General features: G+C 39.3%; 2 protein-coding genes across 9 annotated transcripts in view; one reads left to right on the forward strand and one right to left on the reverse strand.

The window, feature by feature from the left end:
* Positions 1–15,931, forward strand: part of FGF14 (fibroblast growth factor 14) — a 610,229-nt gene extending 594,298 nt beyond the window's left edge. For 4 of the 7 annotated variants that reach the window (XM_027591057.2, XM_027591059.2, XM_027591058.2 and 1 more), the window contains exons 4-5: positions 6,625–6,823; positions 9,866–15,931. In XM_027591057.2, coding sequence (XP_027446858.1) covers positions 6,625–6,823; positions 9,866–10,002 — 336 coding nt within the window. In that variant the 3' untranslated portion in view covers positions 10,003–15,931. The remainder of the gene's footprint in view (positions 1–6,624; positions 6,824–9,865) is intronic. The other 3 variants (XR_004819992.1, XR_003519363.2, XR_003519364.2) reach the window with 3 other exon arrangements.
* A 257-nt stretch (positions 15,932–16,188) lies between these two features.
* Positions 16,189–17,855, reverse strand: part of ITGBL1 (integrin subunit beta like 1) — a 207,071-nt gene continuing 205,404 nt past the window's right edge. For both annotated transcript variants that reach the window (XM_027590090.2, XM_027590089.2), the window contains 2 exons: positions 17,634–17,747; positions 16,189–17,210 (listed from right to left, as the gene is read on the reverse strand). In XM_027590090.2, the coding sequence (XP_027445891.1) occupies positions 17,119–17,210; positions 17,634–17,747 (206 nt within the window). In that variant the 3' untranslated portion in view covers positions 16,189–17,118. The remainder of the gene's footprint in view (positions 17,211–17,633; positions 17,748–17,855) is intronic.

A 17,855-nucleotide genomic window follows, 5' to 3' on the forward strand; every position in this document is an offset into this window, starting at 1 on the left:
ACTGTTGTGCACCGACAGATATGTAAGGGTGGTGTATGGTTGTATCAATACTTTCTTAAGCGTATTTATTTTATAAGTTTTTTGCTAATATTTAAAGCACTGATACCATCTGTTCATGTTACAGCATTATTATTTTCAGAACTTAACCATGTCTATACTCTAGAGAAAACAGATTTAATGTTTTAGAACCAGTGGGCACATATTTTTATTTGTAATCTTAAAATTCTTAATTAAAGATGTGCTGCAAATACTTCATATTTTTGTTTCCATTTTCTTGCCTTAATAAATTTTATACTAATGTTAAGAAATGGTAGCAAGCTTATGATTGATACCAGTTTAATTGATATTTTCTAAAAATCTGTAAACATTTATTAATTTATTAATGGTAATAGGAACTTACTCCAATGCTTCCTGAGCTCTAATATGCATACAGATCACCCGGAGTCTTGTTAAAATGCAAATTCTGATTTAGTAGGTCTGCAATGGGGCCCCAGATTCTGCATCTCTGCCAAATTCCCAGGTGAAGTTGCTATTTAGTCCCTGAATAGCAGGGACATACATGTATTCTCCTTATGTATACATTTGAGGATTTTTATATATGTATATATAGTATATATGAAAATATACAAAAACACAGTTATATAAATAAATAAAATAATTAAATTATTTAATATTTAATCATTACAATAACTAAATTGTGTTCTTGCCATGATTCTAAACAAGTATGTCAATAAGTCACAAAAAGAAAATATTTATTCAATATTATATAATAAATTATTATATTTATATATATTAAATAAAAAATATATATTAAATATATAAATATTTAATAAATATATCAGTTAATATGTCTAAAGATAAATCTTTGTATTTATAGTATCTCTAAATGTCAAATAGTATCTTTCCTAGCAAAAGGAAAGAAAAAGAAAATGTCTTCATTTACAATTTTTTCCTCCAGAAACTACTTAAGTAACAGCTTCTGGACCTAGAAATATAAGTACCGAGAGACTTCTTTGTTGGTGAGAATATACTTCAAACCCCTGGGTCCTGTAATCAAATGAAAGCTGTCTCTTAAACACAAATGTAATTATGCTTTAGTTTGAAGTGCACACACAAACAACTGGCTAGTTTTTTTTCTTCCTGTAGGCATTCGTCATAGTCTAATATTATGAATATTTGATTATGTAGAGTTTCAGGTAAATACGTTAGTCAACTCAATTGTTTGCTTTTGAGTGTTAACTACAAATTCTGTTTTGTCCCCAAATTCACAACTGCAAATTCTTCTCAAAGGTCAGAACATTCTTCCTTTATATGTAATCTTAAGGGTGCTTTGCATTTCTTTTTTGGAGCTAGCCAGGATCAAAGTGGTATCATTAAAGCATACCATTGATTTTGAAACTACAGAGGTGAAGGAGAATGGAATAATTCTCTGCTGACCTCAGAGAATTCTACAAATTCTAGTAGATGACATCTCTGAAGAGTAGAAAAGGAAGAAAAAAACTGAGAATTCTGGTTAAATGGATCTTTGGGATTCCTGTATGTAGGAATGTCTGTTGTGTTGAAACCTAGAAGGAATAATTAAATCGCTACTTCACCGTCCATAAGAACAGTGAACATTCGAGTTGCACTTTGCGATTCTATGTATAGCTTATAAATATAACTATCAATATAACTAGAGTTTACAACTCAATGTACAGTTTACAAATCATTTTGCACCTCTATTATCTTACTTGACATTTGCAAGAAACCTTTATGATTTGTTACTGTTCTTCAAGGAAGAACTTGGAATCTGAGGCTCCCTCCTTCTCTGGGCTTAAGCCTGGGGAGAAATACTCCAAAGTTCAGGGTCAGAGTCATTACTGAGATGTTGATGGGAGGGGACTGAGCTTTTGGATGACTCTGAAATATAGAGGTTAATAGAATATTAACAGCAATTACTTATTGTGTGTTTATTATGTGCTATGTGCTAGTGTATGTCGAATATTTCCCTACCCTCTCTTTTTAATTTATTTTAGATTTGCCATGTATTCTAATAAATGCTGTAAATTTATCTGGAATGCCTATTTTTATATTTTCCTTTGGAAACAACGGAGGTGGTGGTGGTGCTGTTGGTAGGCAAACTTGTAGATATTAACCAAAACGTAAATTTTCATTTAATCCTAGATGATGCTGGGACTAAAGGAATTTGCAGGCTACTACTTGTGTATCCTTACCAGAAACCCCAGCTCATAATACACTGTATGCGCTCTTCCAGGGACGAAACTCGTGAAAATTCTTTCAAATGGTTTACATTTGTATATATGAAAATAAGTGCAATCCAAGTTCGGTTTGGGAATACTTAGCTCTTCAGTAATTTGAAATGAGATGAACAGCCCCGCCCCATTTATCTAGATTGCGAAATCCTCAAAATGTAGCTTAGATCAGAGTTGGCAAAAATTTTTGGCAAATCACCATACAGTGAACATTGTAGACTTTGCAGGCCATACAATCTCTGTCTCGACAATTCACCCCTGAACTTCGGAGCGTGAGCTACAAGAACAGGCAAGCGGCTATATCTGGCCCTTGGTCTGCAGTTGGCTGGACCACTGACTTAGACCCTCATGGTCACTTCTAGTTCTTAGGTTATGGTTAATCCTGAGTCATCTGGGTTTATAGCTGTTCCTGGTTATGGATTATGGAACATGGGCCTTCCCTTCCCTCCACCCTCTTCTTTCATCCTGAACCCAGAAGCCTTGCTTTGTACATGCAAATGGCCCATCAGGGTATTTTCCTAAACAAAGGCATTTCCCTCAGAGAGGAATTCTGCCCCTACTGTTAAGATAATAAGTACACCACAGATGGTGCTTTCAATTGAGAACAACCACAACATAAAGGGAGATACAAAATTTTTGTCTGATTGTTCTGTTTGTCTATTCTGTGAGTGGATGATTTCGTCTGGCAGTGGTACAAATTAATATCTAAGCTTCTGCTGGAACTCAACTGTTGTTGATTTTGTTGTGGTATCGGGGGTTCTAAATATAGGCAGGCAAGACGAGAAAAAGACACACCAAACTCCATATCTATTTCGTTTTGGCAGTCTCTAAGAGCTTATATTTAAGCTTAAATTTAAATAAGCATTCTCATATTATCACTGCCGGTTTTAGAGCATTTCACTGGTGTTCTCATCGTATTACTCAAATGTATCAAAACCATACGGTTGGTTAGGGCTGCGTTGCTAAGCCACCTGGGGTTCCTTCTTTCTTTAGTACTTTGGCTTCTCTATGTTGGGGGTCGCACACCTCAGGCTCATGGGTCCCATCTCTGACCCTTGGTCTACACACTATCGAAAAACAGAAACAAGAACTAAGAAATAGTTGCCACCATTAAAAGGAAATTTTATCTAGAAACCTGATTTTCTTATTTCCTTTGGAAAACCAGACTTAACTAAAGATCTAAGGTTTTTCCTTTCTACCATTCTGTCTCTTCAACACTGAGCCCGAGTAGGGGGCACATGTAACCTCATAGCAGGTGCTTCTCTCTCGTGTCCACCTGGTCAGTAGAAGCGTTGAGTTTGTGACCCCTGCTGGGCACATGTCCCCTAGGGATCTCATCAGCTACAGTGTCCACCTGTGGGACTTTTCATTCCATCTGTCCCCCTGAAGCATACTGTGGGACTCAGACACAAAACTGTGACCGGGTTAACTGTACAGTTATCATCAAGAACACGTTATGTTTCTGTGTTATGTTTTGTTCATTCGCTCAATGCCACTTTTTCCTTGCAAGGAAATACCTTTTAGAAGTTAGTCCTGAGAAAAAGAAAAGATTTTCTCTCTTCAAGAATTTTTAGAACATACAGACTTTCTGTTTCCATCTGGGCTACTGGGAGGTTCAGAACTCAATTTAACAAGGCGTCATAATTCTGGTGATATTTCTCTCTTGATAATTATTTTAATACTAGTTACTAAAGTGAACATACATATACACGTGTTGTACAATTTTCCGGTCCATTTTGCAAGAGATTGGGCTTCAACATGTCAGTGTATAAGTGTTACTAATGTCTCAGAACCTGCCTCCACATTGACAATAGATGTGTGTCCATAAAATACTCATCGGGCTATGTCATTATTCCCTTGCTTATTCAAGAAGGAATGTCTGCTTATCTACCACTTGCTCATAAGAAAGCCTATGTAATTATCAGAGTGTCCAAGCCCCTATCACATTAATCTACCTTCCTATCCATATATCTGTGAAGTCACTGGCCCAGCTCCCAGAAAGAGGATGTGGAATGACTTCTTCAGAGTCCCCAAAGACAAACATTTTATCTAAAAAGACTTAGTGTCAGATGTTCTTAAGGTATACTCTGAGAACAAATGACTTCTTCCTCATCTAGGCTCTTCGTTCTCCTTCACATGCAACTTAGAGAAAAGACCGTGCACACCTCATTTGCTGATGGTAATGCCGTCATCCTACATCAAGACAGTGGGAATCAGATGGGAGTGGGTTGACTTCTCTGTGGAACTGTTTTTCCAGAGTTAAGAGGCCCTGGTGTCTCTGGGTAAAGGTCAGTCAATGGCATGGTCTATCTGGTCAGCTTTGCACCACTCCACTCCCAGCTGGTTTTGAGATGAGTTGTAACTCGTCTCAAGTAATATACTCGGATGGTTGCCTTGGCCTGTCTCAGTAAAAGACAAGTGACACACTGAAGTCTAATCTGTCATGGAAGGTGCGCAAACAATATGTTGTATTTATTAGTCTTTTGAGGACAAGCCAGTTTTATAGCATTCCACTTTATTTCCCTCACCACAAATGTGTGAACACGCACGCTTTAGTCAGCTGTCCCTCTGCGCCATGGCCTGATTAACCGAGACTGTCGTTTATTAGCAAGAGAAGTAATGAAGTGATATTTGGAAAAACAGGATTTAGTGGAAAGCCAGAACATTTATTTAGATGGGATCTCATTCAAACCTGAGCTAGCATCATCTAGAAGAAATGAAGGCCTATGTAAGTTCCTTTAGGAGTGTCTAAGCCCATCTTTTGGCTACTTTTAATCTCATCGAATTAATCACTGGATCTGTTTATCTTTGTCATGAGAAGCATCTGCCATTAACAAAACCTGTTCCCCTTGGAAAACTATTAGCTTTCAGTGATTTAAAGTAAGTAATGGGGCACTCTGAATAAATTGTATCCAGCAAGAGACACCATTTGATAATTCACACTCTCATGAGAAATATTGAAAGAACCTTTCTACAGGCAATAATGTCACATCCCTTATTATGGTTAGTATAACTTTAACTCTGACAAGTTTTATTTTTAGTCCCTAAGGGATGTGTTTTTCAGAATGTGTACAGAAAATAACGTTTGAAAAGAAAAGTTATTTTCTGCGTCATAAAAATCTATTAAGGTGAATTTTTTTTCAAGTACAGTGATTTTTTTTTAAAAGATCAGTGACAAGAAAGCTGTTTTTGCATCTATATTTCATATACATAAAATAGCACACTGTTGAACTATTTAAAATAGTCACAAAGACAAGTTAAGTGGCTTCCATGTCTATAATTAGGAAGGTTGAATTTTTAAATTATTTTTATTTTTTAAAGATTTTATTTATTTGTCAGAGAGAGAGAGCGCGCGCAAGCAGGGGGCAGTGGCAGGCGGAGGGAGAAGCAGACTCCCCGCTGAGCAAGGAGCCCGATGCGGGGCTCGATCCCAGGATCCCAAAGGCAGCAGCTTAACCGACTGAGCCACCCAGGCATCCCTTAAATTATTTTTAATAGAGGTGTGTCAGAAATGCCTTTGTCGGCTAAAGTTTAGAAGTGTGTAAAAGTCGCCTATGAATATTTATGTCATTAATGATAATCATAAGGTAGTAAGTTTTGTGCTGCCCATCAGTGGGGATCGTGGCATTGAGAGTCACGGCACTTAATTCATGTTACCCTCTCCAGAAACGCCGGGTGGACAGCAGTCAGGGCAGCTTCTGATGTTTCTCTTCAAGAATTCCGGTGGGGCTCCAAAGCCTAGAATTGGATCTTTATTTCTAGCTCCTGTCACTACAGCCTGCTAAAACAACATCCAGCCTCAGCTCCAGCGGCTAGTTTGTGCGCCCGCTGATCCTCATGGTTTTGGTGTCAGGCTTCGGTTTGTGTCTTTGTAGATAAAACGTATCACCCTATCATATTAGTGATCCAGGGCACCGCTAGCGACTACTAGGGTAGCATATAATGATTCCTATGGAAATACTGAAAATAGATGAGCAAATACCGTAAGTATAGGTTTTATTTTTGTTTAGCCTATGGTAAATATATGATGCTACTTTGTTGTGCTTTTTCTGGTTATATTCTAAGTTGAATCATATTCTGTTTCAACGAGACTGTTCTGAGTTTGCTCAGGTCTCCTAGTTTCTTGTGAAAAGATATGTGTAGTGTCGCCTATGCATATATTCCCAGGAGGAGCAGATTCTTCTCTATTCATTGTATATTGAAAAAAGTACATGGACAAATATTTCATGCAGGACGAGGTGCGGCCAGGTCATCCCTGCCCCAGGGCTGACTCCTTCAGCCTGGCGGACAAGTTTCTGGAGGAATAAAGAAAAAGTTCAGAGAAGTTCCCATTCTTTTCTCTAACTGTCTTTTCTTCCTCTTCTCTCAACAGGAACTTTTTACCCCTGAATGCAAGTTTAAAGAATCTGTTTTTGAAAACTATTATGTAATCTACTCATCTATGCTATACAGACAACAGGAATCTGGTAGAGCCTGGTTTTTGGGATTGAATAAGGAAGGGCAAGTCATGAAAGGAAACAGAGTAAAGAAAACCAAACCAGCAGCTCATTTTCTACCCAAGCCATTGGAAGGTGAGTGTTATGTGAACATTATCCCTCTCAGTCTATGACACATTTATTTTTCCCATTGCTAACTCTACATTGGCCACAAGGAACCCTCAGAGAATGCTGGAAATTTTCCGTATCTTGATCTGGGTGGTTGTCACACAGATGTCTACTTAAATTATGAATTTAAGATTTGTACACTTTATATATATATATATATGTGTGTGTGTGTTTATACATTTTTAGATATATAATATATACACACATATACATATATACACAAATTGACAGAGTGTATAAAAATATATCACATATATACACATATAGCTAGGTTTTGAAAATTATGGAATATAAGTATTTGCCCATTTTGATAGTATCCAGCTGAAAGTAATCACATACTTGTGAATTACTATAATTACAGAAAATAAAGAGTTACTCTCTTGGCCTTTAAAGAGCTTGTTGATGTCAGCTATCTCCCTTCAAGCTGTAAACACTTGTTTAGTAAACTCGGTGTGGCACTGCCTTCTTCTATATTCACCTGTAAACAATGAAACTTTCATGTTCACTTTGATCAGATTCCCAGAGAGCAGGCTCTAAAGTGTTGCTAATTAATCAGAAACTTCTGCACCTTTTTCATTAAGGATTCTGACAGAAGTGCCATTTACCTTATATATAGTATTCGAGAACTAGAAAAAAAGATTCATCTCGAGGCATTTCAGAAGTGTTGTCTATTCAAATACTTCTACCTTTCGCAGAAAAGCAGATCTACGATAACTCAATAAACACTTTCATCTAACTTAGTTTGCTTTTCTTTTCATTTTTTGTTCCTAGAGGAAAGGTTTAGCCATCAAGAGAAAATGTATATTGGTTTTATAATCCATCTTCTCTATATAGGAATAAGATAATTCCAAAGATTGAAGGTTAATTATACATTTGTGGGTGTATAATTCAGCTTTCATTTTGCCTATGCTCGGAAAACCACTCTTGTTGGTTAATACCATCTTTATAATTTCGACAATGATGGCTTACTATCCCCATGACTAAATTTGCCTATAGAACAAGTCATTGAAACCTAGACAATTCGCCACCAGGGCCTATCTAGGAAAGGAGAAATTGTGCCAGAGTCTGAAATATGAGTGAATTATTCTCATTATATGATAGATCATCAGACAATTAGAGTAGAAATAAGAAATGAGAGGGTTTTACTGTCCTTCCAAAGTAACACCTCTGTGATTTGGCCTTACTGTTTTACATGAATGGAGACCATCAGACTCACCAATATTCAAGTGCAAATGAAACATTTGAAAACTAAGTCCATAAATCTTGTTTATTTGCCACCTTACTTTGTCTCTTTGCATTAACTTTTGTTTTGAATATGAACAGATATGAACTAACTAAATTCTAAAACCTTATCTTCTAGTTGCATAAACATAATGAAAACCAAAAGGGCCTTTATGTCTCTTAACTGAGGCAAAAGCTGGAGACCAGCTATTTTTGTATATCTGACAGGAAATATCTAAGACTGAGATGTTGGGTGTAATAATATCACTTGGTATTTGAATCATACACTGAACAGTTGTGTGTATGTGTGTGTTGTGCGTTCATGGACTTCAGAGGCAGAGAGAAACAGTATTTTCAAATAATTGACAGAAGTACCCTAAAAATAACTAAGGGGGTATTATAATGACAGAGGTTATCACATAGTGTAATTTACAGAGGAAGATTAATTTCAAACTTTCAAACCCCATACAGGATGTAAATTATATGATTGGAAACGTTAGGGCAAATTAGGTACTTGATTAATCACTGATGCTCTGGGGCATTCATATCTCTCACACAACTTCACCGCATGGACAGTCAAGGTTAATGCTCTGATGCCATTGTCTCCTAACTGAATTAGTAGCGGGGGTGAGAGATTGGAAAGCGCTTCAAGGATATGGATTAATCCCTCTTAGTGCCTTGCAGACTCATCTCACGCAGGTCTGGTGCACACGTGCGCTTTCAGAGCTGTGTGCTGCTGAGAATCCACATGGTGCACTGACCCAAGAGCTATAGATCTACCACCTTGAGCGTGGAAAATGCCCATGATAGTCCACCCACCCGGCCACGAAGAGACAGAGAGTCTCTTCATAAAATATCGTATAAACGAAACCCTCTCCAAAGCCTAAACAGCAGGTTAGACAGCTCTAATTCACTAGTGTTTCTGATGGCAGATGATTCCAACTCGGTGGATTTCCCCCCAGTGTTACATGTCATAGGACAGGATTCCCTAGAGTCAGTTGCCAAAAAGCCACATGAACTGCTGTGACTAACTGCGCCACTGGATACGCCTCCAGCAACTCCTCAGTGCTCACTCGCACATCGCTCCCACTTGCCCTCTTGCCACTCTGTGCCTCTGCCTTATTTTTAACAAGCTATCAGAATACGAGGCATAAAAATACAAAATGCCCCACCCGTGACTTCAGTTTCCGTGATGGACGGAGAGGAAATCTAAAGGCTGATCGCCAGAAGGCCCTGGCTTCAGGAAAGTGAGATCTTGGTCATTGCTTGGGGACAGCTTTGAAGTTGACACTAGTGTGGTTGTGTTGCTTTTGAACCACTTGAGAGAAAAATAATGTAATGATCTAGGGTGTATGTACCTGGCCTCGCAAAGATAAACGGGAACGAGGGGGTTCACGGGTTGACACCGGCGTGCCCTGGAAGGGAAGTCTGCGTTTTCCTGGTTGTACAAAGAGAAGTCGGTTAAGTGCTCGCCCGCCCCCCCCTCACTGCGCGCGCGCGCCTTACAGCTGAGGCGCACGAAGAGGCCACAGGTCCTGTTTAAACCTCGTCTCCTAGATCAAAACCCAGCGCACCCATGTCCATATTTTAGTTCTATAAACCAGAGAATGCGAAGGAAGTCATTTCTGCTTCGGGGGTAGGGGGGCGGGAAATGACGGCTTCAACACAGCAATTGCCTCTGCTGCGCGGGGTGCCTTTACTCCAGGCGTGTAAGGACTGGCCGTGCTCGAAACTAACCAGGTCATGTCTCCTTCCCTCCCTCCTTCATGCCCTCCTGCCTGTCACCAGTTGCCATGTACCGAGAACCGTCTTTGCATGACGTCGGAGAAACGGTCCCGAAGGCCGGGGTGACGCCGAGTAAAAGCACAAGCGCGTCGGCAATAATGAATGGCGGCAAACCAGTCAACAAAAGTAAGACGACATAGCCAGATCCTCACAGGTGTTGTGACTTTCTCGTCCTGAGCACAGTTGAGTGATTTATCCTTGCCAGACATTCCTGCTCCCGTGGCTGAGGAGCGGCTGGAAGCAAGCCGAGGCTTGCTCTCGGCTGTCTTGAACTTCTTGGTTGCAAGCGGATAAATCTCAACCTGTCGCGCCCCCAGAACAAGAAGACACCTGGACAACCAGCTAAACTCAGACCATGGAATGCCCTACCAGATATGGAATGCCTTTTTAATATCTTTTCTGTGACCGTGACACTTCATGTGAATGACACACTTCACAAGTACACTCGATACCTTGCCTGCTGACAGCTACCCATAATCCTTTTTGAGTCCTGTTTCAGCGAAATCCATGTGTTTCAGTTCAATTTTGTAGCACACCAATACTATTGAGTAATTTCTAGTTAGACGCTGTAAACCTGTGCTATTATGGATTTCTCTTCTCCCCGTTTTTACAGGGCTGCTCGCTCCACTGTCTGTGACCTTTTGCAGAGATTGTACTCCTCTAAATCTTAAATGTGACAGTTGGCCTAGTTCGGAGAGCGATCAGGGAATCAGGAAGCCTTCTAAACCTATTATTACAAATTGCATCTATAAAGATTAAGAGTGTTGTCTCCGGCTCCCACTATCGATTAAACACACATATACGCTCTGTCCAGTAGCAGATACTGTGCTCTTGAGGACGGCGTTGCCTGGGTGAGAAATGGGTCAAACACAGTCCAGGGGGAAGCTCTCTACGATATGTGTTTGACCTTCCCCCTATAGTTTCTTTGTGTGTGTGTGTGTTTTATACATATCACAAGCTTACTGGTAATGGTAACATTTGCCTTGCCCAGCGAGCAAGACCCACTGTTTTTGAGAAAGTGGGTCCAAAGAACTCTGTAGGCCTTGTAGGCCTGATTAAGGTTCATTTTTCATCTACTGATCCTCATTATTTGGAAAAAAGAAAAAGAAAATTCAGTAATTACAACCTACAAGAATTGCGCTACCTAAATCCATTTCCGATATAACCCTACCTGTTTTTAATGACCCGAACTGAATGCCATCCCCGGTTTTGGCTGCGTTCCACTCATACTCAGCAGAGCATGGGCAAGGCGGCTGTTGTGTTCTTTTCTGCAGCAGCAATGCAAACGTTAGTTATTAAATTAGACTTTAATATTTTTGGTGTTTAATGACAAGTTTTTAAACTGGACATATTAGGAAAAACTATTTTTTTTAGCTCAGCATGCTGAGTCAGGAACTGTGTATCTCACCACTCCATACCTGTAACTCAGCTTCTTGGGGCCCCGGTTGCCCAGTGGCTGGGGTGAGGTGCCTTGCCATGAGCTCAGAATGCAATCTGTTGAATTCTTCTGGATAAAATTCAAGGCAAACCAACACGTTCCAACATCAGGTTTTTGGTCCACTCCATTGATTTGCTTTTATTTTGCTTTCTTAATTTCCTTTTTGCCTAAGTCCGAGCATAGGGAAGACAACCGCTAAGAAAGGCCACCACCAATGGTTGACTGCACAGGGAAGAAACCATGCAAAACGTTCGCTATGGGATGTAAGGAGTTTCAAAATGTGGAATACGAAACTGTTTGGAAATATATTTGTTAACTCTGTGTATACTTAATAAAATTCAATGTTTCCTCCTCAGAAGAGTTAACTGAGACCAAACTGAACCTCATTTATAGAAAACTATATGCAGGATCATGTACTAGCCTCTTGTGATTATTTCCATGAGGAAGGCTGGCCCAGTCGCCACCCCCCCCCCTCACCGCGCCCCTTTCCCCCCGCACCTGCACTGTATTTCCTGGGAAATTATTTTGCGTTCCTAAGTCTCCATGACAGCCCTTGCCCGGCATTTAAAAAATTTTGGCCTGCTTAGCTGATTAAAGATTTAGTATAAATTTAACTGTTTATGCTTACTTCATTTTCATATTGGATTTCATTTTAATAAATAAAAAGTTAGCATAACGTTTGAGTAGATTTATTGTCAATAATGCTAAAGTACGAATACAACAAAACAATTCCTTCAACCATTCTTGATTTCTTGTGACACCGTTTTAAAGCCTATTGTTTTCAACAGGATGAGTTAAAATCCGTTAGATGAATTTCACGAACCAATTATTTAGGGAAGACATGTATTCTATAATCTGTGGCAAACCGAATTATTTAACTTGACATTCCAATTAGATGGGCTTATAGACACTGCTTGCCCCAACACACACACACACACACACACACTCACACACACACACACACACACGTACACACCAAACAACCCCACCTATTTGTTTTTGGTAATCAGCCCTACTTGCTATTTTTTTTTCCCCCTGCAAGCCTATTTATTGGTTAAAATTAAGACAAGATTTATTTTTGTAAATGACTGAGATTTATGTCAATGTGCACTTCTGTTTTGTTTTTTATATGAGTTGTCTCCAAGGGCATTTATCCCTATGAATGGATGTCAAATACTTTCTTCTAATATATGTTTAGACATATTGCTGACAGGTCCTTGTTATTTGTAAATTAGACGGTTTCCTTTGTGTCTGGTCTCACCTGTTGCATGGGACGAGCACAGCACCGATGAACTGCATGTAGTAGGACCTGTGTATCAAGAACTGTTGGTATGTACTATTCAATTTACATACAAAGAGTCTGTCTGCATTGTACAGTTTCTGTGTTTAATACCATTTGTTGTATTCACAAATACAACATATTGAATAAAATACTGATATGAAGGCATATTACAAAACATCAAACAACTTTATGTAACAAAATGGCATTGCTTCACCCATGAATATAGAGAAATGTCATGTAAATAAGTTGGTACACTCAATGTTCCCCTTGACCATGCCAAAGAAAATTTTAGCTCTTTGATGATACCTCTCTTGCTATTTTTCTGGGATAAGATGCCACCTTTTTTTCCCCTCAAAAATTAAGTTTGCTGTTATTAAGCAAGTGCAATCTGTCATCATTGATGTTCTGTATAGTAAATCTGATGGAATTCATTTGTATCTACAGACCGTGTGTTTTGTACCTCCATGTACATATGTCAGTTGCATCGAGTCTCTCTAATGTTACATTCCTTTTGCATGCCTATCTGGTAGGGGAGGATTACTTCTACTGATCTGTTACGGTAGCTGACTGCTTCACCCATCCCTCTGCAACCCTTGGGAATGTTCGTTGTTTTGATATTCCAACAGGGGACACCACTTTTATTTTCTTTTAAGTTTGCTTTCTAAAATATTTGGCTACAACTTTACTTGGAAAAATTATGGAAGCGATGCAGATGGTGCACCCTATGTAAAGAGTAAAATGGTACTGAGCAAGATTTCGTTACAAATCCTGCGGAATTTAGAGATTCTTGCCCTAAACATTTGCCTGCCCTGTTTGGGGATAGGAGATAGCTTTAGGAGCTCCACAAATGGGCCAACAAGACTCCTGCTGCAGTCCTTCTAATTGTTTACCTCTTGGAGAGTAAGCAGAGTGAGTATTTTTAACACACCTGGCCAGTTGCTCACTTAATGCCTAAAGCACTAAATGTTTTCGAGATGACCAATGTTAGATTTGGTTTTCTTTTAGAAAACAAAACAACAACAACAACAACTTCCTGTTCCTTAAGTTAGACATGTATCACTTCATTTAAGGTTTTATTCCTAATACTACAGGGAGAACTAATGTTTGAAGGAGAGACCAGATTGACTAAGAAATCCATTTTAGGAGGAAATAAAATAATTGAAAACTATTTTCGATTGTATTTAAGAACAAGACTATTTCCAGGGAAAGCAACTGGCTAAACACAAACATACCAACATCCAGACGCAAACGGTGTTACTCTGGAGTAAAATACACCTCCTAGCCTAAGTTTCTTAGCTTACAAGGGGGCACACAAGGCCTACTGACTCTTGGGTAGTGGGTAGGGCCTCAGAGTTTGATAGTGAGTCTGCAAGCAAAGGCTGAGTGGTGATTCGTTTTTTTTTTTTCCTCAGTTATCATTCCGTCTGATCCTGATGTTTGCTGGCAAAGATTGTGTTTGCATTTGAAGTGGTGGAGGCCATTCCTTTCAAGGTGCTGCAGGAATCTAGATGAGCTCAAGGGGGTCCCGGGAGAAAATGGGGTATAATTATATTAGCCTCCCGGGTCTTAGGACCTTAGCTGAATTTTACTGAAAAGTCCTTGTGGAAGAATTCCTCAGTAATGGTGTGCCAACAAGCAAGGTGAATGCCAACACCAGCGGCAGACATGTCGCGTGCTTCCCAACGGACGTTCATCTCCCCACAACTTCACACGGACTCAAACAAGCCGATGAGCTTCGCACATTTACCCTTCCCCTACTACAAGTCTGTTCCTGCCCTGCCTTTTTTTGAAAGAGGGAGTTTTTTACCTTAGTAACAGAATTAAAAGTTAAAATACAAAATCACATCGAAGAAGGGTAAGATTTACGTCTTTACATGTAACTGTATTTTATTTTTACCAACTTAAACATGTAAATTAAATAACTGCTTAATAGGTCTATTGATGATTGCATTGCTAGAGTCAAAATCATATACACGCATACGAAATATTATAGCAGACAGAAAGAAGTAAAAAGAAACTATTTCTGTTTTAAAAAAAAAATATTCATTAGCGATTAGGTACCAGGTGGACTTATTCTATAACTCAGTTTCAGTTCAATAACTTGCAGCTAAATCAACCCAGGAGAGAGCTGACTGTCATATATTTTCAGCCTTGTCAAAAAATTTGAACAAATCACATTGCGAACTTTCTAGTATAATTTCTCTGTCTCGAAACTTTTCCCTAGAAACCGTAAATGCTGAGGACACTTTTCTTATATGAAAATATAAAAAGAGAAGCCTTTTCTTTGTAGTTGTTAACAAAAGGGATAACAAACGTAGAGAACCGCAAGAAAAATAAGACACACCCAGGATTCCAGGGTAAGACAAAGGAAATTAAGGGCAGCTTCAGGAGAGCTCAGGTTGGCAAAATGCTGCCTGACGGCTGGGAGCCAGATCGAGCACGGTCTGTTTTTGTAAAAATGCCCGTGAGCTCCGAATGAGTTTGCTTTCTGTTTTCCCTTTAGTAGTTCTAAAGTATTAAAAACAAACAGAGAAGAAGATCCAACAGAGATGTATGTGGCCCACAAAGTCTAAAATATTTACTCTGGTTCTTTATAGAAAGCAGAGTTCTGCAGGAGGGGAGGCTGAAGGTCGTTTTTATTACGATGGCTTCTAGATAATGAAGGGAATTCTGATGATGGTGCATCATCAAGTCATCAAAAGTGCTAGTGAACAATTACAACAGGTTGGTCTGAGGCTTAAAACGATTACATAGAGAGGAGGAAAGAATATATTATTTCTCAACTACTTCTATTTCCCTCATTTTACAAAACCGATATATCAAGGGACATACTCAACAATAGAGATACAACTAATATGGTTGCACTCCATAATCTCAGGATAGAGAGAACAATTTTATAAATCTATTAAAGTATGAGAACACTATTAGTACTATTAAAGTCAGCATCAGATAAACTTTCTCTTAAATAATTTTCAATATTAAATTTTTAAGTAACTCGGCAGATGCATATTTTCCTTATTTTTGGTGACTTGACTTATAAAGTCCAAGCCATGACTCTAGAATATTTACATCACTAAGTAAAATTTCCAAGTAAAAATTTTCATCTTAAACAATGCGGAAAAAAATGGTTTTGTTACATTATTCTAGGATTTTACAAAATATAATTCACATTTAGAAAAAAAGTGGGGTTTTTTTAGCTCCAAATAATTAAAGGTTGCCTAAACTAATGTGTGTAAGTAGATTTAACTGTAAATATGTAAGGGAAGTCCTAATTATTGTACATTTTCATAATTCAATGTGAATTTCATACAGAGCAAAATTTCACCATTAAGAAAATAAACATTTTGTTCCTATCACTGAGTGAATATTTGTAATTTCTACTTAACACATTTCTAGATTTTTTTTTTTAATCCTTTGAGCTTTGAGACTGGTGTCATTTGATCACAGTATCTCTTCTTGACTTCTTTGCATGACCCTACTTTTGCAGTAAATAATGTGTGCTTAGAAATAAGAGTCTTTTAAGGGAAATGAATGCATATTTCAGGCCCATCCTAGGTCCAATTAGATACTGTCTCTTTAAAAGGCAAGTTACCATGGAATAATTTAAATAGTGAAAAATCAAAGACCTTGTACTCCTACCCCTGCCCCATTTAAAAAGGGATCTACGAACAGAAGATGCCCCTGAATACCAATTCATTTTGTGTTGTTGTTAATCAGCAGTAGGCAAAGATATATTGACACAGATTGTAAGCAACTTACGTAACTGTTTATTTAAAATGTCAAACTGTACATTTTTCATACTTCCTTCCTGAGAGAATCTTCTTTTGTGAATTTAAGGTGAGATCAGACGAATGACTTACTGGCTAAAACTGACCAGTCTTTTTCTTTAAAAAGCACTGATGATCCGCCCTCTGCCCTCCATCTCCCCGCCCCCCGACATTTTCCCTTCTGTGTGCTTGTCTTTATTGACCCCACATGGAAATGCTGAGTGACAGGGATTCCTGAAAAAAATATGATCGATGGATTTATGTGAGGGTATTTCCTTAGATTCTCATGGGGTCTTTCTTGTGAGGGATATGCATGTCGAAGGACCATGTAATTCAACGTTTCTCAGCTCTGGTACTAGTAACGTTTGGAGTTCGCTTTTTGTCGTGGGGGCCGTCCTGGGCACCGTAGGATGTTTAAGCAGCATCCCTGGCCTCTACCCATTAGAGGCCTATAGCATGCCCTCCCATCCCACCCAGCGTGACAGCTGAAAGTGTATACGTTGCGAGGTGTTTTCCGGATGGCAAAGTCACCCTTGTTGAGAACCACTGATGTAAATTCTGGAAGAGAAATTTCTTCTGGCGTTATTTACATCAGACTTTGCTTAATTCATTTTTTTAATGGGGACCCAGACTTCATGCAGGCATTCAGAAACAGAAAAACATACAAGAGTCTCTTTGACCTGTCCTAGTGGTGATTATACATGGTTGCCTTTGCGTTTATATTGTTCTAATGGAAAAGTGAAGACTCCAGTCCTCTCCCGTGTAACTGTTAAGGATACTCTGTGCCAAGCCAGATTTCACATGCATTTCCGTTCCATCCATCCCAGCACTCACAGTTCCCGCAATTACAGATTCCATTCCCTGCAAGAAAATACACGGGGGATCATCATCACGACCGAAATGCACCAAGTTAAAAAATGTTCTTATCAACCACAGCCGCTCGTAGTCGAAGCCATCCCATTCATCCTCTGCAGCCACCTTACTGTGACCTCATTAAACAGCTATGGGAAATCTGATCTTTCAAACGATTGCTGGCATCCACTTGGTGCCACCAGCTAGGTAGTATCCACCCAGTAGTGCCCACCCTGTTCCATTCCAGCTGGGCTTTGTCTCCATCTCTATTTCCCCTGGAGCTTGTTTAAGCACATGTGTTAAGCAGTGCTCAGGACTCGACAATCGGGAAGCAGCCCTGACCACACAGCCATGGGCGGCGCCATGTGGCAGGTGCTGTTTGTCTTTCTCCTGAACGGGGGTACGGAGCAAGCAGAGCAGGTCATACCGCACCTGTGCAAATGAGGCCGTCGTGCTTGTCACAGTCCCTGTCGTCACAGTCACAGAGTTCTCCCGAAATATACCACTCTTCCGCAGAGCAAATGCACTTTCCGCAGTGGCAAGAACCTGAAATCACAAAGGGCACGACTCGCTGTCAGCACGTAACTAAAGGTTGCTGTCTAGAATAGAACACCGTCAATGCACGGACAACGGGCTTCTAAAAAACCCATCTTC

Source organism: Zalophus californianus, chromosome 3 (assembly GCF_009762305.2).
Source record: "Zalophus californianus isolate mZalCal1 chromosome 3, mZalCal1.pri.v2, whole genome shotgun sequence".
In the NCBI taxonomy this organism is placed as follows: Eukaryota; Metazoa; Chordata; class Mammalia; order Carnivora; family Otariidae; genus Zalophus; species Zalophus californianus.